The 26,253-nt window shown below is 36.2% G+C and overlaps 1 protein-coding gene across 2 annotated transcripts; it reads right to left on the reverse strand.

The window, feature by feature from the left end:
- Positions 1–2,964: 2,964 nt before the first annotated feature.
- LOC116291161 (sodium-independent sulfate anion transporter) lies at positions 2,965–25,838 on the reverse strand. Of its 2 annotated transcripts, XM_031698284.2 has the most exons (4): positions 25,725–25,838; positions 23,413–24,319; positions 10,331–10,619; positions 2,965–5,624 (listed from the first exon to the last, which is right to left on the reverse strand). In XM_031698284.2, exons 2-4 carry the CDS (start codon positions 24,307–24,309, stop codon positions 4,966–4,968), a joined length of 1,845 nt encoding a protein of 614 aa, XP_031554144.1. In that variant the 5' UTR covers positions 24,310–24,319; positions 25,725–25,838; the 3' UTR covers positions 2,965–4,965. The 2 variants fall into 2 exon arrangements, with proteins under 2 accessions (XP_031554144.1, XP_031554145.1); XM_031698285.2 differs by lacking the exons at positions 23,413–24,319; positions 25,725–25,838 and adding an exon at positions 11,995–13,032.
- Between the last annotated feature and the right edge of the window lie 415 nt (positions 25,839–26,253).

Genomic DNA, 26,253 nt, shown 5'->3' on the forward strand with positions numbered 1-26,253 from the left:
CGTTTTATGGACTTTTCTCACGACAGCACTGACGGAGAATTAAGATTTCCAAATGCTAATTATTTGTAATTTGCTTTATTTTCAGTCGTAATTTGCTTTTTTTATATTCCACCCTTCGATGTTATGTTATTTCACACTACACTCTGGTTTCATGACGCAAAATTTTTAACTTTTTTTTCTTAAAAAGTTCACGAGGAAAATTTGAGCACTGCTTACGAGAGATGGCCTTCAATTGAATACTTTCAGTCAAAATTTATGCTTTTCTTAGAAAAAAAAAAAAAAAACGTTTTAAAAGTTAAAAATCGAACCGAATATTTTAAAGCCGCCATTTTGAATGAGATAGTAACGCTGGCTCAAATGCCACCAGCGGATACTCTTAACTTTCGAAAGGAGATGCGTACGAAATTCTATATTTTTGAAGATTTAACGAAAAAAAAAAGAGCGATGGAGCTAAGAAACAAACAGTAAAATAAGATTTTGCTGGTTTTTTTTTTACCGTTAAGACTGAAAGCAAGCGGGTGTATCGATAGAATAATCATTCATAGCGTTATTGAGCTAGTTTGTGCAACTGACAGCCCTACGGCGTGTCAGTGCAAGGGCGGATCCGGGGGGGGGGGGGGGGGGGGGCAAAGGGGGGCTGGGCCCCCTTCAGCAGAAAAAAACGATGCTTTTTTATTTTGTTTTCCGTTGTGTTGACGGAAGAAACTCAATTAGTCCCCCCCCCCCCCCCCCCCTAAAATGTTGGCTGGATCCGCCCTTGCAGTGCGCTATATTTGGACAAATATACTGAACTGGTCAATCGATAATCATTGAACAATATATCTGGTCAAGTATAACACCAGAGAGCAGCTTAAATAACAGTACAACACAATGGACTATTGAGAAATTATGAATTACTATGAATGACAAATACACCTTTGCAGTAATGTTTGCCTTGGCATATTGAAGGAGAATCATTTTGAAGTGAGGATATTTCATTGATTCTTGGGTCGCGGAATAAAAATTCAAAACTGATGTTACAAGAAAACATACAGGGTAAAACCTTTGTTTTTGGACGAGTGAGAAAAATCGTCAAGAACGTTTCACAAAATGTAGAAATCTGCCAACTAGAAGCCATATTAATTTCCATGAAAACAAATCTTGTTTATTCCCGCACAAATTAATCCTGAAGAAGAGCTTGAATACGAGTCTACACAGGAAATTTTTGTTGCAATTTATATGTTTTTACTCAGTCGTACGAGATTAACAATAATTTTGTTTCATTTTCATTCATATGAAGATAATAAACCATGTCTTTCTTTTCGTTCTTTGTCCGTTAATTTCATTTAACAACGTTCTTGCAGAGGTGTGTTTTATTCTTAGATTCTAAAAATCCCTCACACAAAAGGTTATTTTGAGAGCATTTCCTTTGCTTTAACCTTTGGCATGCTTTTGAGTTTTGGTCTTCACTCAGGACGAGACCTGTTCAAATTGCCATCATCATAGTCGACCTCGCGCTTATTATTTTAGGAAAGACAGCGGGTGGGTGGTCTGATCCCGTGGTCGAGCAACGAGGTTGAACTTCAAGCTGTTCGTAAAAATAGCTCAAATTAAAATTACTACACTGGAATGTCATGAATGGGGAAGAGTAGAGTGTCATGCATAAAACAAGGTTATTCAACTGAGGATTTCTTTTCCAAATGGCAAGGAATTTCTTACGGACTTCTATCCTCGAAAACTGATGATTCGAGTTTGTTTTCCAAGGCAGGAATGGTTCAGTTGATCATGATGAGATTTATGATATCAATCATGACTTGCATGGGGTCTTCTAATTTTAGCGTGTTGAGCGGTAACCAAACCACCATATCACTCATTAAACCTTATTGACAGACAAGCCATAGATTAAATAGCTTAAAAAAAACTCCCACAGTTTTAGTTGTGTTTTGAATAGAAACTCTTCACGTGAATAATGCAATGTCTTTTTTTAGCTCTTCGACACGTTTTTAGCACGGTTCGTAATCTTGTAGCTAACGGATGTAAGGTCTTCCAGGTTAAGCAGAGTCGGTAGAATGTAGTTCTATTCCTAAACATTCTTCACATGCATGATCATGATGTACATCGGCAAACTCAGTCAACACGTCATGGTTTTAAGCATGTTTTTTAATCTTGTTACTTATGCTAAGATCTATATCTATATCTGTATCTATATTTATATCTATATCTATATTTACACTTGATTGCAGAAAGGTTGTAGTATGCATTTATACAAATACCTAATTTATTCAGTATATTTAATGATATGCAAAACAGAAAACTCGCTTCATTTATTATTTGTTTCATTCAATGAACGTCAAAATATTTTATTCTTGTGTTTCACATCCTACAGATTATAAATCAATTGGTTTAGAGGGTTAAAAAAGTAAAATTGCAATATGCATCTCATTAGGTATTTGTATAAATGTATACTACAACGTTTCTGCAATCGAGTGTATATCTATATCTACATCTATATCTATATGTCTATTGACAAAATACTAATTTGAGATATAACGCGCGCGCTGATTAGCTGGCTACCGTGTTTATATCAGAGGACAGAGGCACGCAAACTCGTTTTATAAGAGCAGTATAAGATAGCTTTTTATGTCCCTGTACTTGATATAAACAATTTGGGACCTGTAGAGCACTAGCAAAGCAAGAGGAACATTCGGCAAAGCATGAATCATTACAAAAAGCTTCACTAAATAGCTTTTAAATTATTTTTTTCAATTTTGCGATCCGTTGAGGATTCGGGACTACTGTTGTTGGAGATCCGGTGGATTTGTTACTGCTCGTTGCTTTTCGGAGTTGGTATTTTGTGCGCGTGTCTTTAAAGCATTCCCCTACTGACCAGTAATACGCGCGGACTCAGGACACGAATATAGACCAAAAAGAGCATCTTCCATGTGCAGGAAGACATATTGACACAAGCAAGCACAACAGTCCGTATATATTGAAAATAATCTTTATTGTCTATAAAAATTTATGGCTATGCTACAATGCTACAAAATTACTAAGGAGGAGTGCTATGCAAAATGTAGACGACAAATAAGACGTTTGCATTGTAGTGTTATTTGACTACGAAAACCTAAATGTTTCCCTAAATTTCTTTCTTACTCAAATCTGTATTGCCCCATGAGAATTTTAAGACAATTGGTACTTATTAATTAACTGAACAAAAGAAAGTGTGCAAGGGATTCTGGTAGTTGTAGTCAATGACGCTATAATGCAAGTGTCTTATTGAATAGAGTCGTCTGTGGGATACTTCTAACATTTAATAGAGTATTTTACATACGAATATCTCACGACTGATAACTGATTGATATAGGATAATTCATCGATTGCCAGTGATATACTATATTAAATGGATTATTTTTATTTAGAAAAAAGATTTTGACAGGTTAATCTCACAAGCCTTGCAGTGCATTCTGGGACTGTTTCAGGGAAAATTATAGACGCCATCTTGAAATATGACGTTAGATGTAAACAAACTATTAATAATCTATGATAAAAATCTCGTCAGCTTTACATAATTTTAAAAATTTTGTTGTTTCGTTGAGAGGGTAAGATCGATATTTTCATTTTCTACGAAATGTTGTGATTTTTCTTCGTATTTTTTTTGTGATTCTTCTTCGTAAAATAGTGGCTTGCTTTGGCAATAGACGTAATTATGAATATTTTCTATAACCTGAATCTACGATAGTCTATCGATTTATATGATGCTGAAATTAATATTGGAGTAAATAACAGCTTTAATACTTACGACGCTGTATCGACTGTACAAAATATACGATTAGTTATCGATTACGACGAATTTAACTATCTTGAACAAAAGTAAATAATGACAACCAACTGTTGAAAGATTATTTTAAATAATTTCATGCAATAATTATGGAAAATATAAAATAAGACAAATAAGAACCAAACAATTGGAATTTTCAAAAGTGCAGAAAAATTAAGAGTTGTTAGGTTGAATGTGGCAGGCGAAAAGTTTTTCGCCCAGCCCATCGACCGACAGACGTTCCAATTAATATTATAATAGATTGTCCTATTTTGTATTTTCAAGAAAACTTAAGGATGTCTAGAGATGTCACCTACGATTATAGTGCATATATATCAAGATGAAAACTGTAAATAACTAAATCTGTGAGTAAATTGAATGTCATTCAAAATTCAATAATAATAATCTAGATACCAGTTTGTACAAACATTCCTTTCAGTTTTAATATTTCTAATAGTTAATGATAATAAATGATCTCAAATAATTTGTAATTGGATATTTTTCCTTCCATGCAAGATATAAAATTCTTTATACAGATTTTTTAGTTTTACAACATTAAGCATGGTATTATGACATTTTGTGAAGACGTGATACTGAAATGATTGATATTTAACTCCGTTGATAAAATACAAGTGACTTTTTTTTAAAATACTCTTTTCCTAATGAAACTACTTTTTTCTTAAGATAAACAAATTCAGTCTTCACAAATTTATCGTATTATTTCACTCGATTTTAATGCTTTGTTGGCAATTTTCAGAACGTGAACCGAAATCCAAACTCTAAAAAAATAATTCAGACATTTCTTTCAATTTAACATATAAAATATTTTTAACTTTTAATTTTTTCTATGGGTGTGGTAAATGGTGAAATTCTATAAATGTTAATTATAGGTTTCTTGCATTTACAGGTCACATGACAAATTCCCGTAAAAAGCGCGGCAATCCTAAAACTCGCCATGGGAGACTGGTAACTAATTCAAATCGCAATGGACTATGGGATTGATTTTTGTCCCATAATTCCAAGTTACATTGACTTGATATTTGTGTAAAAGTATCTTGTTTAAAAATTTTCTCCCGGTTACTCAGTCACGTAAGGAAAACTGTTACGTTACTTTGTCACACAAGTCACCTATTAAATTTATTTTAGTTGTCAATGCAATATATACCACCCTATTCTGAGTCATTAATAGTGATTTCCGCTTGAGGTAAGAAGGGTGCAGCCTCAGCGTTAACAACTCTGGCCATGGCATCAGGGGTCGGGTTAATTATGCTAAGTTCAATTCCTGAGTCGACCATGATATCACGAATGTGATTTTGAACGCCGGAGAAAAACACTGAAATTTTCCGACTCTCCAAGTCTTCAAGGACCATTAGTAAACTCTGGGTAACTGTAAAGTCTATTTGGGTAACCACGCTCAAATCAATGACAACTCCCCGTGGGGGAGGGTCTGAGTAACTCATCTCCTGAATTTCAGAGGTCACGTGCTCCATACCTGCATAGATTAAATCGCCGTTGACTTTGATGACGGTGTAATCGCAGTCAGCTTTGATCAGCTTTGGCCATACCACGGGGTAGAGGAATATCATAAGTGAAACACCGATGCCAAGGAGGATACCAAGCTCAATCTCGTAGAAGCAGCCAAAGAAAGTGATAAAGAAAGGGAGCAAGTCAATCTTCCTGGCTTTCCAGATCTTAGGTACGATGTGGTACTCGATCATGGTCAGCACAGAGGAGATAATGAGTGCGGCCAGCGATGCTTTGGGGATGTACTTGAAAAATGGCGTTAGAACACCTAGTGCAAGCAGTACGATAGCTCCAGTGAAAATACCTGCACAACGAAACAAACTCGCATTCAGTAAATACACTTTAGCCCGGAGAAAATAAACAAATGCATAACAAATAATGAAAAGTGTGTACGTGATATAACTCTGAATCTTCCGTCCCCGTTAAAGACAGTAATACTTGACTGTGTTTAACAAGTGTGGTATATAGCATATTTCTGACTTAGGAATTAAGAGAGAATTCTTTTCGTATTCAAGCAGCGAGCGCAAAAAACTATTTCCTTGAAGAAAGGCTGTTGTACAAGGCTAAAATCTTGTTATTCAGAAAGTTTAACTTGTTTGCGAGAAGTGAAGATGACCGATGAAAGTGGAATCAAAGTGTTAACCCAAAGCAAAAATTTTATTCGAAAATGAGGTTTAGGCCTTTATTTGCTTATTTCCCATATATTTTCTATAAAAAAGCCTGACAAAGCAACATTCTAACACAAATGCAACAAAACATCTTTGTACAATTAAAAATACCGCTTCAAACAGGCATTTTATCATAGTTATTGAATTAAAAATTTTTCAAAGCACAGAAGAGTATCAACAAGCAACTCTATTTTCAACGTAAGAGTCAGTGGCGAACACAAACCGTGCTTCCCTTAGACGCGCTTTCTTTGCGCGTCCTTCCAATCCATCGACTACACAAAATCAAAGCTTTCTCAACTTGAATTTAAAGCGATCATTCGATAGGACACTAAAGCAGGCAAATGGTTCGTTGCGCGCTCGTTCAAACGACCTTTTCTTTATTTTTTACTAATTACCTACTTTTAGGACGATTTTGATTTTGATCTTTGGCAAAACCCATTAACATTATTCTTCAGTAATAGAAAATAGGAGTGAAACATCTTTCCTCTTCCTCCCCGCCTCCTATGTTTACTCGAACACTTCAGTATCGAAGCACTGAGACAGGCAAAACATATCATACGTCCCTCCCCTCCTTTCTGCCAAAATGTCTTCTTCCCCACAAATGTTTTGCACCCCCGTCTGATGTTTTGAATCACATGCACCATTAAAATACCGAAAATACTAACTGGCGTTTAATTGCTGGGGCTTAAGAGATTCGGCCGGCTCCATAAAAAGGCAAAGAATAGAGCGTGCCACTTTAAGAAAGTAACCCGAGTGAATTGCTACCATCAATGAAATACCGTTGGTAATTTAGTAAGCTTGTAATATATAAGACGCCGGTTAAGGTAATGTCTTAAGTACATTGATTGTCCACTTATTACATTTGGAGTGATCTTATTTTAATCGATAGTGCGGCGACCTCATAAGAATGTAAGCACAGAAAATGTAATCCCAAAAGTTACCGCACACGATTATGGTCTTTCACGCATTCGGAGGCATTCGAATGAAATAAACTGATCCCGCATTCATTCAGTGTTCTTCCACCCTAGTTGCTTTTGCTACGTCGGACAACCTAAAATGTGTTCTTGATATATAGATATATCATTTTATATGCGCATGGTTGGAATATAGTTATTTAAGAAAGAATCATAAGTAAACTCCATTTTGAACAACTTTTTAAAATGTTTCTCCAAAAAGTTACAAACCGCACTTTTGATTTAAACTGCTTCGTTGTTGCTGCGGTTTGAATTGCCGCAAACTTTTTTATGGTTTATAACAATTGACGATTTTCTGTTTTCCTTTACCATGTTCTCCTTTTTCTTATATTGTTACTAATCCTTTTCATCGTTCCTCTCCTTTCAAGGCTATATCTCGATGGCCGATTCTCTTTCCTTCTGAAAGCGCTTCTCTCCGCTCCAATCACCGGGGTGTGGACCCTAGTCACATGTTAAATCATGCCACATTGCAGTCAACTCGCTCTTCTTGGGCAAGCGCCAATTGACGATTTTTCTTTGTACGTAGGACAAATTAGTGGTCTACTTGACTAGGATAATATCTGTCGAATGCATGTCATCTTCGAAGCACACAAAAACAAATTTTAAGTGGCTTATTTTGATAAAGATCCGAATGGCACGTAGTAGAAGCTTTGAATACGTAATGGAATAAAAAACACGACAATATACCAAAACAAACAAACAAACAAACGAAGAAAAAGACCCGTCTAACATTGGTACAAATCAATTACTAAATAAAGCTTTTGATTTTAGATTTTTTTTTCAAAGTTCGGAAGAGTATCTCCGAAAAAAAGTATGCATTACACTGACGTGAAGGAGACGATTCATCATATCCGCGCGTTCTTTTGGTTTTCATTTTTCCCCAGGGTTAATCCCAAAACAATAATGCAACCCCAAACAATACTGGCTGGGTTTGTCAGTGTTGATACGCTCATAAACCGCATAGTTATATTGATAAACCGAGTCGTGCATTGGGTTCGTACTTTCCTTTTATCACACATGTCTTTCACACACCTCTTGTCAGATATTTCTTGAGCGCGCTTCAGCAGCGTCCGAATTTTCACGAAATTTGATATAAAAATGCCAGATCTCACGATTTTGGGGTAGTTTATTTGGGTCTTTCGTGCGAGCTTTATCGTATTCTGGGTTAGGGTTTTGGTATTGTTTAGATCCAAACTCATTGTTCTGGGCTATTTTTTTTTTGTGTGTGTGTTCAAGACTCAGGCTCACAGCAACACCAAGAAAGAGCCGTTCATTTGAACCGATTGCTTTGGTTGTACGGCACTTTTATCGCATAGATTTTATCTGAGGGAGTTGCATTTTTTAAAGCCTTAGTCATATTTTGATTGATTCCTCATGGTTTATGATCATATAATAATTCATGGAACACATGTTAATTATCCAATTAGTGGTTTACGTGTCCGGATGCGGTTGTTCCATTATATTTCGCCGCAAAAGAGCCATGTTCACGTCTGTACCTTCCAAAAATAGCCCTTAGACTATCGCGCGCAGCAGGCGCAATCTTCTAGCAAGTACGTTAGGCTATTCCTTGGGGCTATTTTCCCAATTTAACCCAGGAATTTAAACAAACGCTTCTTAATAATAAATTTTACTAGCCTCTTGCGTGAGGTATTCATGATCAAAAATAGACTATACGGTTTTCACGCGTTTAAATTGTTTGATAAAACATGTCGTTTCGACTGCAGCTGAAGAATATTCTCACTATCAAACGCCTCTTACACTGAAATAGCCTTGCGCGTATTTAGTATACTAAGATAGCATCCTTGTAATAGAATCGTTACTTTGCCCTGATGAACAAATTCTGTACTTTGGACCTCGAGTACAAGGGTGGAGATCGCTCCAAGACACATCCCGGTTCAACTATTTCGGGGAACACGTCAACAGAAATTAACTTCATTCTACTTTTGCACTCCTTTTGTGCGTAACCGACAGCGAAGTGGCCTTTATTTTCAATTTTGTTTATGTAAAGAGAGATATCCGTTTAACAAACACTTTATTCTCGAACTATAAAAACAAATTAAAAAACCAAGAAAGCAAACACTTTAATCCTATTTGAAACACTTTAATTATCACTTATTCTATGAAAATGCTTTTTCTAGAAAACGGTTTACGTTCGCGTGGTATCTGAGAGTCACGAGCATCGAAACATTTGAAGCTTCTGAGAAATTTGATTTGAAGGAAGTGGAGAAATCCGAGCTGAATTTCTTCCCCCTAGGGGCTGGTGTTGATGACCCTATTCAAGTGGATGTGCAGCATTTGTGTTAATCAAATCTGATATTCAAAACTTCCGGTGAGCTGGAATTACATGAGCCACAAGTCCTAACTAGAATAACCCTTACACCTGATCAAAATTTACAGAAATCTTCGAAGGGGAAAATTTGTTGAGGTCGTAGCCCCGCTTGACGCAAAATATTCGCAATACGCCTTTCTACCATTCGTGTTTTTTTTTGGAACAAAAAAAGAGAAAAGAAAAAAATAGGTTCTCTTGACTTCAGTTACATAACACTAGGAACTGCATTCAGTGTCACAAGCCACAGGTCCTGATTAGAATCCTTGTCCCTGAGCCAAAGTTTACGAAAATCCTCGAAGAAAATTTCGTTTGAGGTCGTAGTCCGCTTAACGCAAAAAAATACGGAATGCACTTTTCTACGATTCGTTTTCAGTTTTTGGAAGAAAAAAGAAAAGGAAAAAAAAGGTTTTCTAGTCTCGTTACGTAACGCTAGGAACTGCATTGTGACTGGACGCGTGCCACACGTTCTTGATGACGACTTTCTACTTTGTAAATTGCAAGCCGGTAAATAAAACGCCCTATAGAAAAGCTGATGTAACTGCTTAAAAAATAGAGTACGTATAGCTATGTTCCCTGGCTCACAGCAAGACCTGATTAGATATTTTGGGTCGTTCAAGGAACTCGTGTTTGAAATACCGTGATTACATGAAGTTAAGCTGTCAACACAAGACCCGGCAAAAGTATTACAGATGTGTGCGTTACTTTGACTTCCACTGTGTAAGATGATTTTATCACTTTCTTAATCTTGGATTATTTTCTCTTCCCGCGCTAGCACGATCAAGTACAGTTCCTCAATAGCTGAAGCAGAGGGAATTTCTAAAATGTCTGTGCCAAAAACTTTTGATTTTGATTTTCTAAGAACTGTTTTCTCCTTTTTGATGTGTCAGCACGTGCTGCGAATTTTCTATCGTTAACCTGGCTCTAAAAGTTAATCGCATTCCTTTCTCTCAACGTGTAACCTATTTTTGTACTGAGTATTTATTATGAGTCCTATGAAAAGCATGGGTGATCTCTACAGCACGTTAAACTATGTACTCACCTCCAGCAGGGGTGGTGACACCACTTTGCGCGTTCACTGCGGTTCTGGAGAAGCTGCCCGTGACTGGGTATGATGAGACAAAGGAACTGAAGCAGTTGGCAAGACCAAGTGCGATAAGTTCCTGACTTGCGTCAACTTTGTATTTGTTCTTGCGGGCAAAGGCTTTGGCAATGGCTATGCTTTCTAGGAAGCCGATGAGAGGGACGATGGCCAATCCCGGTCCAACTTGTTTGAGGACTTCCAAGGTTGATAGGGTCTGGTTTCCGACAGTAATGGTCAAAGAAGGTGCCTACGATTCAAAAAGAAAACATTAAAGATCTTAACTACGGTGTCTTAAAAATCTATATTTGTGTTAATAAAGTTCAGTACTAAAGGAAATGAAATTTCACGAACTAAAAATTTAAGTTAGCTGGTTCAAAGGGTGGGGAGATTTTAAAAATGGTCCTTTAAAATTTGCCAGCCTTAATATATTTTTTCCTAGTGCAATTTTTTATGAACTAACTGTAAGCCCGCGCTAAATCAATTCTAAATGGGTTTCTGATTGACTGACATCAAGGAACAGATTTCGACTGCATGCAAACTAACTGTTGGGAGTCTGGGTGGGTGTTCACGCAGAGCATCCAACAGCCATAACATCCTGCCAGGTAATCGTCAATAATATTAGGATATCTAAATATGGGATCTGGCTACAGTAGTATGACAAAAAACATATATATACATAAATAATTTTAATATTTTTTGAGCTACATAAGTTCATCAGTGTTCCCTTTTGAAATAAACTTCATATCTATTATTATTATTTCTAGAACGTTCATAATTGTGTTAAGAGGGATTGCGGATTAAGCAGGAAATAAAGTTCATAACATTTTTTCCGAAAGCCCTTGCCAAGTTCAAGTTGGAAGGCTTTGACCCGGCTTTGTAAACTGAAAACTCCGATGTGAACTATGCGAACTCTAACAAGCACGTACAGGTTGAAGAAGCAAGTGCAAACTGTACGGTGTAATATCACAAAGGTCGCACCCGTGAACTACCGGGTAAAAAACTAGAACATTAATATTAAGTGGAATGCATCAAATGATGATTGAGCGCTGCTGACAAGGCTAAAGCAGTTTACTGCGAACCCTTTCCTGTGACTTATTAAGTCACAGACAGAAAAAAGATCTAGATTTAAAATTAACATAATCAAAAATTATAGAAATTATAGCAATATCTAAAATCAAAAAAAAAAAAAGTCTTAATTTTCTTCCTCATCCGACGAAAGTTGGTTATCGACTCGGGTCACGGTGTTGAGAGACTATAACCATATTACGCGTCAACGATTTGCCCTTGTAGTTGATAAACAACGTACGAATATGCTTGAATGCACGGGTTTGGAGTGCGTTCGCTGCCTAAGTATGCTATCATTCAAAACACATCACCATCGATTAATATAAAAACTGTCTAGGATCTTTCTCAGGCCCTATATTTCCCATAGCGACAGTAATATTTTTTAGCGTTTTTGTTGTTAATATGGGCAAGTGAAATTCTGTTATCATAAGTGATAAAACCTGTTTGATTGCGTCGTGAGCCTATTAGAACTTAAGTTAAACCAAATAAACACTGCAAAATGAGCGGAGGATGGAAGGGAAATAAATTAATCAATAAACTTGTTTTTTTTCCTGTACCTGAAAAGGAGGAAATCCCGGCTCCAAGTGATCGGTGAGAGAAAATGCATCATGAAAGCCATGCTGAAGAAAAATTACCGCCACGAAGGAAGCAAGTAAGATTATCAGTGCATTGCGAGCGATCGAAACGATCCACACAAGTTTTTTCGCCAACCGCAAACCCTTGTGGTTTTCCTGATGGCCTTCCTTTACCCATTTCGATCGTCCGACCTTTCTTAGCGAGAGAAGCACCACAATACATATGAGACCGAGAATTAAATCTCCTGTTTTGGTGTCTCCGAGGTGCCTGAACGTGTAGTAGACTCGCTTGATAAAAGGTCTAGGTACGTCTCTGAGTCCTAGTAAGTCTTTGATTTGCCCGATTGCAATGATGATTGCTGCCGACGAAGTGAAACCGCTCACTACTGGGATAGAGATGAAATTCACCAAAAATCCAATCTTCAGAATTCCCATTGCCAGTTGAATCAGGCCACTGAATAACGTCAGTACTATTACGAAAGCGGGAATATCCGGTCTTCCATAGGCTGAGACTATTAGAGACATGATAGCAGTGGGCCCAAGGGTAATGTCTTTGCTTGTTCCAAAAATACAATATACGAAGCAACCCATAAAGGCTGAGTAAAGGCCATATTGTGGAGGTAATCCAGCCACCAGAGCGTACGCTAGGCCCTGTGGTACTACCATTAGTCCTACGGTAAGTCCTGCTATTATGTCAAATTGTAAGGCAGTGAAATTATATTTCGGCAGCCATGTACTTATCGGGAACCTCTTGGCAATGTAGTTGGTGAAAATGCTTTTATCGCATCGTTCGGAGCAGTTTTCGATGCATTTTTGCTGCAGTTCTACTCTGGTAGATCTCGGAGACGACATGGTAGCTCCTTCTTCCAGCCTTGGTCTTGGAAAGAACCTCTTACTTTGGATTTCTTGATTTAGTTAGGTGTCTAAATCAAAATCTGACTGACTTCTGCTTCTCTTAACAGCAAGCCAAGTTTATTTTCATCTAAACAGGTTCTCTGAACAACTGACCAATACAACACCAAAGTGGCTCATCAATATTTATACTATTCCATTCACCGTCACAGATGGCTTGTATTTCATCCAATAAGTAACGAACCAATGAGATTTTAATACATCTTAAATGTCACACAAACGTGAGTTGCAGAATGGCACACACTAGATGAAACTAAACACCTAGAAATGGCATTAATTTTGACATATTTTCTGAGCAAATCCAAGCTATTTTATCTTGGTTTCCAAGCAAGATTTAAAGCGTTGTTTTTGAATATTTAATCTTCCCGGCTTAGGTGTGCCAAGGAAAAATTATTCAAATTCATTAATAACATTATATATATTATAAATGGTTTAAACATTGAAGTAATTAAAAATACCCTCACGAGAAATAATATCAACTTTCCAGGTTTTAGTTGAAAAAAAAATAGCTCTTGAAATCCTTTTTTTTTTTATGTGCTAAAAAATAAGAGCAACTGGAATAACTCGTGAGAGTTTCATTAAAACCGACCATAAGAGGAAAAGCAAGGATGAGTCTAATGTTACTATAGCATCCAACAAACTTTGAAAGATTTCAGGCTCTTCTTTGCACACACTCGTGAATTAAATATGCAAACAGATGGGGTCTAAAATGGTTTATTGATAAAATATTTCGCTAGGCACGTTTTGGTTGGACAATTGAGTGAGATGTTTTTCAAAGTAGATTTGATCATCTGTTTTCTCGTTGTAACACGTTATCCTTAATTACTTAACCAAACTGAAATATTAGCATTTGAATAGCGGAGTGTGTTTGAGAAGAGAAAAAGCAGTTTCGTTTAATAAATACAGGATTTCTTCAGACAAAAGCATATAACCGTTCCTTAGTCGAATGTGATAGAATTTCTATTTTCTCAAAACATATTTTTAATAGTTATTGAAAAGCCGCAGGGTTGTGTTTCCTTGGAAAGACAAGGATAATAAAAGTGCACCATATGAGGTGACGAACTATATAACTGAAAAAAAAAAAAAAAAAAAAAAAAAAAAAAAAAAAAAGTCCAGGTCATTCTTGAAAATTCTATCAGGAAATTAAGGTGAGGATTAGGGAAAACCGGTTCAATGTCATTTGGAATAAAATCTAATTGCACGAAGCTCAAACGTGAAGCCGTCACAATAGTTCTATAACGTTTTAGCGGCTTGATACCTCTTTAGTTGTGATGAATTTGTTTAGTAAATCTATGCACCATATTGGGATTGTTTTCGTCATAGCGCAATTTTGATTTTTTGCCAAGTTTGAGGCAGGACTTTGTAAAAATTGATATTTATTTATTTATCTTTTATGGTTACGTAACTTGTTTTGCTGCAAATCCCTAGAGCAGGGGAATCCAAACATCTTGTTTTCCTTGGACTAATATGGAAGGTACGAGGAATAAATCCGGAAACAACGCAGCGGGACGCTTGATATTGAATTTTAAATATCTCATTTCATTAAATTTTTTTTTTTTTGCTGTTCCATGGAATTCACGTACTGTTGAACGAAGCCAAGACCAGGAAAAAAGAAGGCTCATTTTTTCTCCTTAAGAAAAGTATTTTCCCAACTTCGGAATTCTTCGGAAAATGATATTTCTAGTTTGAATAAAGGCGTTCCGTTTCCAGAAGAATTCAAAGAATATAAACAACAAATTGTAAACAAAAAATAGTTCTTCGACGTTATAGCTTGAGGGCTTCTTTTAGTTCCTTCGACCGGAGATAATGGAATTTCTTTTAATAGCAGCAAATTGACTTGTAAAACAGAAAGCTGAATTTTTTTCAGGAAGATCATGATCGAGGTTCAAGTATTAATTTCCCAATTTGTTGATGTTTTGATTTACTGTAAAAGTACCAGGACCAAATGTCAATTCATCGCTTTGTTTGCGTTCCCTTTAGACTTCGCACCAACTGCTACACAGCTAGCCATAATATCAAAACTCCTAAATAACCAAATTCTCGCTTTACGAACAGAAAAAAAAATGTTTGAAATACTAAAAATCCGCTTATTACTACGGAAATGAACACACGAATAACGAATCATCTCGATCTGCAGATATTTTTTCAATTTATAATTGATTGCTTTGTTATCTATCGTGCATCCGATTCATATGTTTTTATCCATAGAAGGTTCCAGAGGTATTTAATGTTTAATAGACGTTAAACCCATTCTTGGGGAACGTTTTGGTCTAGTTAACCTAATTGCTTATCATAATCTTCAAAGTAATGCACGGATTATAGGACGTCAATAATTCAATGGTTTTCATCGGATGGTCTGACTGAATAGACCGGTCATGTTGTTCCGGCCTTGAAGTCATTCTTATTCTCTGTTTGACAATCAAGGACATCGAGTTGTGAGAGGGAAGGGTCCAGTCCAGGAGGTCTATAAAATAAGACAGGATTTCTTGTATGCTCGCAACTACATACAGCGCACTTCCTATGATCCGAACTTAAGATAACTGATAATTTGGACATTTTCCCTGGACCCATTCCTTTACAGAATCAAAAAGTTTCGACAAGTACGACTGCTTGTGTCAGTCGGCAAAATCGATGTTATTGTATTTGTTTTTCCCTGCTATTAAAAGAAAACTATCTACTTTAGCTTGAGGGAAGAGGTAGGGAATAATGACCCTTCTGACGGACCTTTCTGTCTCGGTTTGTTTACTGCATAATAGGGTCGTGTGCATCGGTTATTGGACGCTCACGTGCCGCGACACCCCCATACTGATTCCGGTTACCAGCATAGCTGGTTAACATTTCAAAGTGTTTTTTTTTTACCCCTAAAAAAAAAAAATAAAAAAAAATGGAAAGACAAAGCCCTTTGCACGGGAAGTACCTTGCAGTGCAAATATGGCTAGGTGTTTCGCTCTCAGAGTGAAGACCATTATGTCATGTTGCGTCACGACTTATGCTATAGTCACATGCACTCTTAGTCTCTCACGTGCAGCATTCCAGTAAGAACCAGGCAGAGAGCTGGCTTAACTATATTAAAGTTAAGCGTCCCGCGCTATTTTTCATGTCGTAGTTTTCCCCCACTCTTTCACACCGTAAACTGAGGACATTAGTGCAAATATGGCAATGACATTGCCTTCCGGCTTCGAAGTTCAAATATTCGGGCGTATAATACAAGTACCTCTGAAGTACGCCGCGGCCTTTCTAACTTTTTCTTTTTTTACGTTGAATAAACAATCAAAACACGGAAAGTTGGGTAATGGAGGCTTGAATGTCCAGGTTTCTTTTCGTCTTATTTAACATACCTGAGTGCGCAGCTAATGGTTTCAATTTGTCAACAATAACTATAATCAACACGTTAATGCACGAAAATTGTGCAATGAAATTTGTGTCGAGCACGTTTAGGACTCTTTTATGCTGTTTTAAGATAATAAAGGTTAAAGAAAGGCTCGGGAAAATTTTCTATATTTGATCCTGTTTGGACAAAACCCTAGTGTTAAAAATGTCCAGGTTTTCGAGAAGGTCTTCTGAACGTAAGCCTTTGTTATTTGGACATCAGAAATTGATATTGCGCGATGAGATATGAAGCTTGAGTGGCTGATCTATGACCTCAAATGAGGAAATTCTTACCCTTGACTTTCTAAATCCTTCAAAAAATTTGTCTTATTTGGCGAGGAGCTCAACTGATATGATAACGAAGCTGACGTCATATCATATGACTTCCCATTTCGGAACAAGGACTTAATACCGGTTCTTCTTCTCTTGTCATGATTAGCCCGACTCTAAGTCCCACATTATAAAAAAGACATATTATGCTTACCAGAAAGACTGCTGTGTACTACCTTGGGGAGAGTTTTAATTGGTGAAATATTTAGAGCAGAGGAGCATTAAGATGGACTGAACATGTATACGTGCAATCCACTATGCCGTTTGCATTTTATTACAACTACCAAAATGCTTCGCGAATCTTCTTTCCTACTCAAATTTGTATTTCCTCGTGAGAAAAGTAAGAAAATTGCTGCTAAGTAACTGAACAAAAGAAAGTTGTCTGGTAGTGGTAGAGTGCACGCACTAAAACCGTGAACATTAAATAGTACTAATTAGTACTATTTCATACAGAATCCTTTGTTTTCTATTGTTTAATTATCACTATTTAGTGCTAAAAATTAGTATTTGTTTCACGGATTTAGTGTGAGCACTCTATAGTAAATGACGCTATAATAAAAGTGACCTATTTGGATAAGCTACTCAGATTTCTGGACTAACCAAGCTATTTACATTTATTATTATACGTTTTCCTTCTATTTCTTATTAGTATTCTGTTCATAAACGAACGGTTTACAACAAAAAGCTGTAAAAAAAACGACGTAAGCCGCCCGCATTTCTCAGTTTTGTGAAATACTTTATTGTGAACTCGTGCGATTCGACACGTTTTCAAGAATTTCGAGAAGCCGTTTACAGGCGCTCACACGCCATCGCGTGATCATGTAACGTTCTGTTTGCTCAGCATATATATTGTATGTCTTAGTATGAAAACTTGCAAATCTTAAAACAGATTTGGATAACCTGATATCAATCATGAATAATAATAATAATCCATCAACTATCAACTATATATTGTAACGCCGAAGTCTATTCATTATAATCAGATCCTCATCTTTCTACTTCAAATTTATACAAATAAAAAATTACTAATTCTTTATAAGTAATTTTGATGAAGTCAACGAGAAAACATATAAATACAAACACCTGTTTGGGACGGTTTTGGCCGTGAGATTTGAAATAATGACCTGCTTTTAGCAGAGATATTCTGGCTAGAAGGTAACCCGAGAGGTTCGGCCAATCAATCCTATTCAAATATTAAAACCAGGCGAAAAAATAAAGTTGGTGAAAGACAACTTTGGCTTTGAAAAGCTTTTTTTGTTTGTAACAAACCAAAAGGCTATAAGACGTGCAGGCCTGCAAAGCCGGTCTCTGTTGATTTTATTTAGCGATGAAAACTGAAGTGAGGTGTGGTCGTGTGTTCAAGATGGAGAGTGAAAACAATTCAAGATTTGGCTTAATTTTTGTCACTCAAGTGAAGCTTTAATGAGCCACGAAACGTGCAGGATTGTAGTTAGTCTTCTAAAACTGCGAACACGGGGGGAAGGGTCGGGAGGGGTGCTATTAACCAACAAATGTATATGGCAAAAAACAACTAAGGTCTTTCTCATTCAAAGGGGTGGGGTGGGGTGGTTTGTCTACATTGACAAACGGATGAAAGAAATGAAAAACAAACAAAAAACAAAAAAAAAAAAAGACGAATTAGTTTGGTTTTATTTTTCTCTCTCGAGTGCAGTTTTCATGTAACAAAACGTTCAAGTTTCTTAAAATGTAAGGAGCTGTTTACCTCAGTGTTTGTGGTGGTTTACGTGACGAAAAGGTCAAAATAAATGCAGAAAAACAACTTGAGTTTTGGCTTCATTTTCCTCGCTGAGTGCAGTTTTCATGTAACAAAACGTGCAAGTTTTTGAAATTTAAGGAGCTGTTTACCTCAATGTTTAGCGAATAAAGAGTAGAGGAGTGGTTTACGTGACGAACAGGTCAAAATAGATACAGAAAAACAACTTGAGTTTGTCTTCATTTCTATATTGTATACGTGCTGAAGTAAGCACGATCATTAATGGTTACAGGACGTGCCTAATTAAGCAAAGTAATTAAGTAATTAAGTAATTGCTCAAAACAAATTAATCTTTGTAAATACATTCCTACACACAGCTTTTTTTGATCTAGGCGTTCATCCAAAATCGAGAACCAATAACGACGTAACTTTAACAGGTGTTAAGGGACAAGAAACAGAAAGAGAAAAGAAAACAAAGAATGAAAAGATCTCTCCTAAGACTTTCCTAAGAATTATAAAATGAGTAAGCCATGTCCTGACAATTAAACCAGCCCAGAGGTTGTTTCAGGTTACGATAAAATCAATGCTGTTTCGGTCGTCTCCGGTTTTGTTTGACTAAAATACGCGCATGCGCACTTCAAGAAATGTTCCCCTGCACGAAAATCGTACCGAACAAACATTCAGCAAATGTTACATAGATCTATAAAAATGTTGGCAATGTTCTTTAAGTCCGTTGACATTCAACTAATAAAACAGGTCAAACAATTAATCATTTGTACCAGTTTATCAAAGTCAGCTTGACGTTATGATTTACTGTTGATTGATCACTGATGCCCGATGTTTTGTTTTCAAAATTATATGAAAATACTATCTCTAAAGTTGAGTGGATGAAATCAGATAGCTAGTACTATCATTAAGATTTTTGAGAGGCTGATAAATTGATAGTTAAACAGCCGTAGAAATACGGATACTTCGTCTAAAATGTCCAAATTTGAAGCCTGAATAGGAGACGGATGGAACTTATTACAGTCATATTAATTTTATCCACACAAAAAGGGAATATTTTTGCTTAAATGTGGGGTTAAGATTATCTATCTAAAGAATACGAAAACGAGATGCAAAAAAATATATAATTAAAAAAGCTGTAAAATTATAAATACTGTTCAAAAGGTCTAGTTTTGAAATCATCTTTACTTTTTTCTAGACAGGAAAAAGAAATCAGTTTGCTGAAATGTGGGCTGAAAATATTCAAAATATTCACCCCCCTCCCCCCATTAAAGAAACCAGGAGCCTGAAAGAAGCGAAGATTATTATATCTATATAAAAATTTTACCTAAACGACAAATTTGAATCAAAATCATATTTGAACTCAAAAGTTTTAAACACAAACAAAAAGGCATAACATCGAACCAGATTTTCAGTTCTAGAATATTACGTCTCATTCTCCCTGGCTGTGCGAAGATAGATTTTAACACGTACGCCTTCTTGATTGATACCTGTCAATCACAAATACATATACATATGGGACGAACCGACATATCATTTAGATATTTTTTAGAGACAAATCAAACGCCGGTCGAAAAATAATCAATATATTCTCTGCAATTCAGAGCTCGAAATATACGAACCTGACAATTTTGAACTGCCAAATGGAAAATAAAATGCGTGGAAAATTATGCTCCTCCAAAATTATTTTCCCTTCCAAAAATAAAAACAGACTGTTTGGCCATTTTTATTTTCTATCTTGAGTACTGTAATTTCTAAGCATTTGCAAAAATTAAGAGTACATTTTGGTTTTAGACGCTAAATGTCTATTTTGGATTTAGGCACTCATTTAGGCACTATTAGACACTCATTCCAGTGGGTTTCTTCATAGATTTCGTTCCTATATAAATTTCAAAATTATCTACACCCTTGTATACCACACCATTGTGTTTAGACATTTAGTAATACACTTTTTTTTTTGTTAAAAAATACAAAATAAATTATTTGATTCCCGCGTTTTGCAAAATCATTGCTATCGGGCATATCTTCTAGGATTTTGTTTCGATCAGAAATACTTGATAATTTCCACTGCCATTGGTGTAAAAAAAAACAACGGTTTATTCGGAAAACGAAAACATTTTGGCAGTAACGAAAGGTTTAGGGCTCAAGCCATTGGCAGGAACGTGCAATTACTTATTTACAGAGCTTTCTAGATAAAAAAAACTTATAGATTGTCATATGATTTGAGTGAATATCGATAAAACGTAATGTATAGATTAATGCCCTGGTTGACTGTATCACATGACAAGCATTGGATGTGACCTTCCTGGCTTGTAGAGGACATTCTAACACGTACGAATGAAATGTTTCAAGAATTCATTGAATCTTTGACAGTCGTGACTCAAAACCAAATGGACAATACCTAATAACAATATTCCAGAGGCAGGCGAAACATTAAACAGGCTTTTAAAGTGCAAATGAACTTTTTGACAATACATTCAGTACTGATTCTACATGAAGTAAACAGTTGATTGGTAAAATATTTCTTGATTTGAGTGATGCGTTTTTAAGTTATGAAGGTTTATACTTCCAATATGTTAATGATGATGACGTCAGGTAAGGTATTTGAGTGTTTTTGTTGTAACTAGTAATACTAAATGCTGGCCATTTTGAAAATATAAAAGTTTTACATAGCTTTCATGTAAACAATGAGTAAAATAATGATGCTTTTTAAATACTGTTTCTATGAACCAGTTCGATTTTGTATATTTAATTAAGCCTTAATAGACGTCACACTCATTAGCATATTGGGAGTATAAACCTTCATAACTTAGAGATGCATCACTCAAATCAAGAAATATTTTACCATTCAACTATTTACTTCATGTAGAATCAGTACTGAAAGTATTGTCGAAGGGTTCATTTGCACTTTAACTCTTCTTCACCTCTATTCGTTTTCTTTTTCTTTGAAAACTACCAAATATATTTTTCATGAAAAGTTGGATTTATAACAAAGTTTATAATACACTCAACAAAATTACTCGATTCTGATTGGACAAGAGGAGTACAATTAAGTCGTTAATTGTACTCTGTAGAGTCCCTATTAAGTTGCTCAATTTTGTAGAGTGTTTTATAAATGAAACTTTGCACGATACAGAGCATTGCATTGTATCTTTTTTATGTTTTACCTTACTGTGTGCTTTGTTCTTATTATTTTTATAACTCCAAAGATGGATGGCTAGCTAACCATTCCCCCCCCCCCCCTGGGTTCGCCCTTGGAAATATTTTGCACAAAGCCTATTGTTCAGTGGTTTCTTCATTTTGACTTAACCCCCCCCCCCCCCCCCCCCAAAGAAAAAAAGACCTTGACTGAAAACAATCTGTGCACAACTGACTTTAGTGTGCGTGGGTATCTCCCACTTAAGTTCTCTCTTTAGAAAGTTTACATTTGTCACTTCAATCAAAAGTTTAATATAGATTATTCAAGAGGAAGTATCAAAAGCCTTTTCTGAGGTGAAAGATGAATTTGTGGCAGGATGCATTTGCTTTTTTCCAACATTGTTCTATTGAAATATTTCTTTAAGGCATATCAGAATTGACTTCTCTGATGATAAATGCTTGTTTCAAGATGTGTGGTACGTATAAATGCAAAGATAATTTAATTGGATATGTTGCACAACTTTTATGTATTAATTCTGGCTAAAATGGGTGTCATTTCAAGAAAATTTATTCACATTGTACTCAGTTTAGTATAAGAAATCACAAGATCTCGAGTACAATTCAGAATTTATAGGTACGAGTGATGTTTTGAAAGTTTTCAAAATTGGACGAGCCTTTGGGCTAAAGACAAAAAAAACTGCCACCTGGTTAGCTCAGTTGGTAAGAGTGTCGGTCTGTTGTCCAACACTCAGGGTATTAAAATAACTGAGGAGAGAAGGTGCTTCCTTTGTAATTACATCTGCAAATGGTTAGACCTTTAAGTCTTCTTGGACAAATACTCAAAACCGTAGGCTCTGTCTCCCAACCCTTCCTAACCTACAGTAAATGGGGGACATAAAAGAACCTGTTGAATTATTCGTATAAGAGTAGGGGATAGTCTCCCGGTTCAACAGCCTATCCCTGTCTGGAGGCATAAAACTAATGCACTAATAAATCACTCATGATTGTAAGCTGCACGGCTGCTAATAGCGCCTTAATATGCAGCCCATAAAGTCCTCCACTGCTCATAAATGTAAAGCGCATTGAGACAATATGAAATGCCCTATATAAGAAAGCCATTATATATTACAATGTAGAAAGGAATAGCACCATGTTTGAGCTGAAGGAAGCCTTTTATAGCCCCTGTAGTGTTAGCTCTAAAAACGGCTTGTCTCAGGGAGCTGAATTTAGAAGTCATTGGTGAAAAAATAAGAAAAAAATGCCCTTCATTGAATGTTTTGTATTCGAGGATAACATAATGCTTGTATACAAGTTAAACAATATTTCTATAATAGCCACATAGGAAATAGTGATGCACAAAAGAAAACATATTACACTATAAATTTGCTTGATTTTCCCCTTCCCTTGGATTATTTATTATGGGGTAAGTTTTTTCATCTTTTCACGGTGTATGATTCACCTTTTCATCATTACTGTTTCATTAGAAACACCGACGCAGCTCACACTAGTTTTTAGCTAGTTATATCTTCTGATTATTTATTATACTATCTTGGATTCAACTACAAACAAACAAATTCAGTAAAGGGCTTACCAATTTTTTCTTATACACTGTATTATCTTTGCGTATCACTTTTTTTTCTAAATTAGCTCCCTGCAGGGTTCAAAACATTGACTGGTCAACATACAATGTCTTGATATCTGGCCAAAATTAGCACTTGTCTGGCCAAACTCCTAAAAGGCCAGCCAGATTACTAACTGGTCACATTGACTTGTCACATGATGTTCAGTTTGATGCTGTCTGATCATCATTTCTGGACATTGAACCAACGTTAAGTTTAGCCCTGCTGCTTTTATTGTTGCCAAAACTTAATTCGATTACAATTTCATAAAATTATGTTATGCGGATGTGGATATAATCAAAATGTTCTTACCCTAAAGTTTGGAAGTCCTTGGTGGATGTGTGAGGTGAGAGAGAAAGCATGCTTGTGGCCCTTTGAAACAACAGCGTATGCCACTAGTGAAGCCATAAGCACGACCAGTGCATTCCTTCCTGTTCCTGCAATCCATATGATCTTCCTTGCAACTCTCTGCTTTAAGGGAACATCTTTGCTATCAGCATCAGGCCATTTTGTTCGTCCAAGGTAACGCAGGATCAACAAAATTATTATGCAAAGGGTCCCAAGAACTACATCCCATGGGTTAGTCTCTCCAATAGTTTTGAAAGTGTCGTAGATGCACTGGTAAAATGGACGTCTAACATGTTTTAATCCCAGTAAGGACTTCACTTGACCTATTGCGATGATTATTGCTGCTGACGATGTGAAAGCACTAATGACAGGAATACTTATAAACCGCACAATGAAACCAATTCTGAAGAATCCCATTGCAAACTGAATAACCCCGGCATAAAACGATAGTGCAATAGCAAATTTAATATTCTCTTCTGGACTGTTAGATAAATGGCAGTATTGGTCAACTATAAGTGACATGATAGCTGTCGGGCCGATGGACACGTCCTTGCTAGTTCCAAGGAAACAATACACAAAGCAACCCATGAATGCGCAGTATAAACCATACACTGGTTCCAGACCTGCAATCGTTGCATACGCAATACCCTGGGGTATTACCATTAATCCAACGGTAATGCCAGCAATCATGTCGCACTGAAGATTATGACATGTGTATCTGGGAAGCCATTGGGTTATCGGAAGAATTGTTTTAATAACTTTCTTGCATTTTTCATTCTTATGTCCATTAGCTCTTGTCCCTGAGCCAAGAAGGCTGACAGTTGGTTCCAGCTCTACTTTCCTGTTCCTAACTGAAGTCATACTTGCTAATCTATTAAAACGAAAACAATTAAAAATAAACAACTTAGTTTCAGTATAAATTGTTTCAACTGATGTCATTTTATGTCTTGTGCAGATTATGTTTGTCAGCTGAGTTTTTGAAGCATTATTTCCGGCTTGCAGCATATGGTGGTCAGAGTTTGACCACAATTTGAAACAGATAACAGGGCCGTAACTAGGGGGGAGCACAGGGTGCACGTGCACCCCCCCATAAAAGCTTAAGGTCCACTCATCCATCTCCTTTTTTTTTTTGGTTCTGCTTTCTTTTGGTTACCCTATTTTTTTGGTTCTGCTTTCTTAAAAGAAAGGATCAATAGTCCAATAGTCGGATAATGATTAAACAGAGAAAGAACAGATGATGATGAATTGTGAAGAAATGGGACTCCCATTCAATGTGGTCATCCAGTCTACTTAAATGTCTAACCATTTGTAGATCTAATTACAAAGGTACCACTTAATGGTTGCTATGTTGGATAACTTAATCAGCCAGTACCTTTCATATTTTTGACTGGTGACAGCAAAAAACCAATATTCAGCATGCAGCTCGCAGACACAGAGTTATGAAAATATTGCACTAATTCCCTAGAGTGAAATTATTTATATTGTTTTGCCATCTAACAAGGCAGCTGACATGCGTTGGTGCAAAACGAAACATAGTCAACTATTTTCTTAAGATGTGACAATAAAAAATATTTTCCCTATGCTGAACTCTTGTCCTTCGCCCTCCTTCTCTTATTCAGTTTCTCACTTAAGTGATCACACTCTAGACCTATCATTTTATAAAAGACATGTTTCTTAAAAGGTAATAAGATTATGCATCTTCATCAGGAACACATGATATTGAGCTAACCATACATATAGTAATCTATACTAAATCCTAGTTTAGGGATTCCTAGACTCAGTGTCTGTCCTGTGGTTTTAGGGTATTTCTCCAGGTTCTCTGGTTTCCCTCCCTCCACAAAAATCAAATCCAAGTACAGCTTGCCGTCTTTTGGCTGCATTTTGATCCCAAACAATATCCGGTTTGGTTTCGAAACTGCAACTATCTCTATAACAACACAAAGGAAAATCCTAAATTCACAGATTCAGCAGCAGCAGCAAATATGGCCACGTTTCATACATTTTGTAACATAACTATTGTAAGTTATTATACTTCAGTAAAAAAAAGCTTAAATCTAAAAAGCAAAACAAAGCCATATTTCTGCATTGTGTTTTGATAGGACACTACAGAAGCACAATATTTAGAAAAGCTTAGGAGAGAAATTCAAATTTGACCGGGAAGTGCGTTACCCGGGTAAAAAAGACAAGCTTGTCAAAAATCTTTACAACGACGACAATCAAGCTTGTTACGTACAGTCATGAATAAATATTTTGAAGCTTTTTGAAAAGGTACTTACATCTAAATCGAGGATCCTATCAGGTTAAAATCCTTGATCGAATAAAGCCGAGCGAAAGCGAGCAACTTTTTGAGAACAAAAGTGTGTGACTGACTGAAGGTCAGTCACATGAGGTTTCAATAGTCGCTCGCACTATTACTTCATGGGATAAGTAACATAAGGTTTCAGTTTAAAGTTTTGGAGAGCAATTATCAGTGTATTCCCTCATGAAGTAGTAATCTGAAAATATACCTAGTGAGTCTAGACAAAAGGAGGACTGAGTATTAGCGTAAAATTGACCGAGGGGGGTAGGGTAGGTAGGTGTTAAAATCATTGAAAAAATATATTAAAAAAAATAAAAACAAGCTTACTACAATTGCTAAAGCGTTTTGTTGTTATAAGTAGATGTAAAATGCAGCTTAGAATTGTAAGAATGTGCTTTTGTTTTAAATAACAGATTAGTTACAACTTCATTCAATAAATTTCTCATTGATATTCCCAATTTTTATTACTTTAATATTTAATTGGAAAAATACACTATGAAGTCTTT

The sequence above is a fragment of the Actinia tenebrosa genome, unplaced genomic scaffold (genome assembly GCF_029948245.1).
Source record: "Actinia tenebrosa isolate PJP-AT-01 unplaced genomic scaffold, QUT_ActTen_1.0 PGA_scaffold17__23_contigs__length_9995812, whole genome shotgun sequence".
Classification (NCBI taxonomy): Eukaryota; Metazoa; Cnidaria; class Anthozoa; order Actiniaria; family Actiniidae; genus Actinia; species Actinia tenebrosa.

What these genes read in the sequence shown, in the direction of transcription:
- LOC116291161 (XM_031698284.2), bottom strand. Translation starts at nt 24,309, where the DNA reads ATGACTTCAGTTAGGAACAGGAAAGTAGAGCTGGAACCAACTGTCAGC. An exon ending in AAGGACTTCCAAACTTTAGG is followed by an intron (nt 10,620 to 23,412) that starts GTAAGAACATTT and finishes TTTGAATCGTAG; the next exon opens with GCACCTTCTTTGACCATTAC. An exon ending in TGTCACCACCCCTGCTGGAG is followed by an intron (nt 5,625 to 10,330) that starts GTGAGTACATAG and finishes TTCGTTGTGCAG; the next exon opens with GTATTTTCACTGGAGCTATC.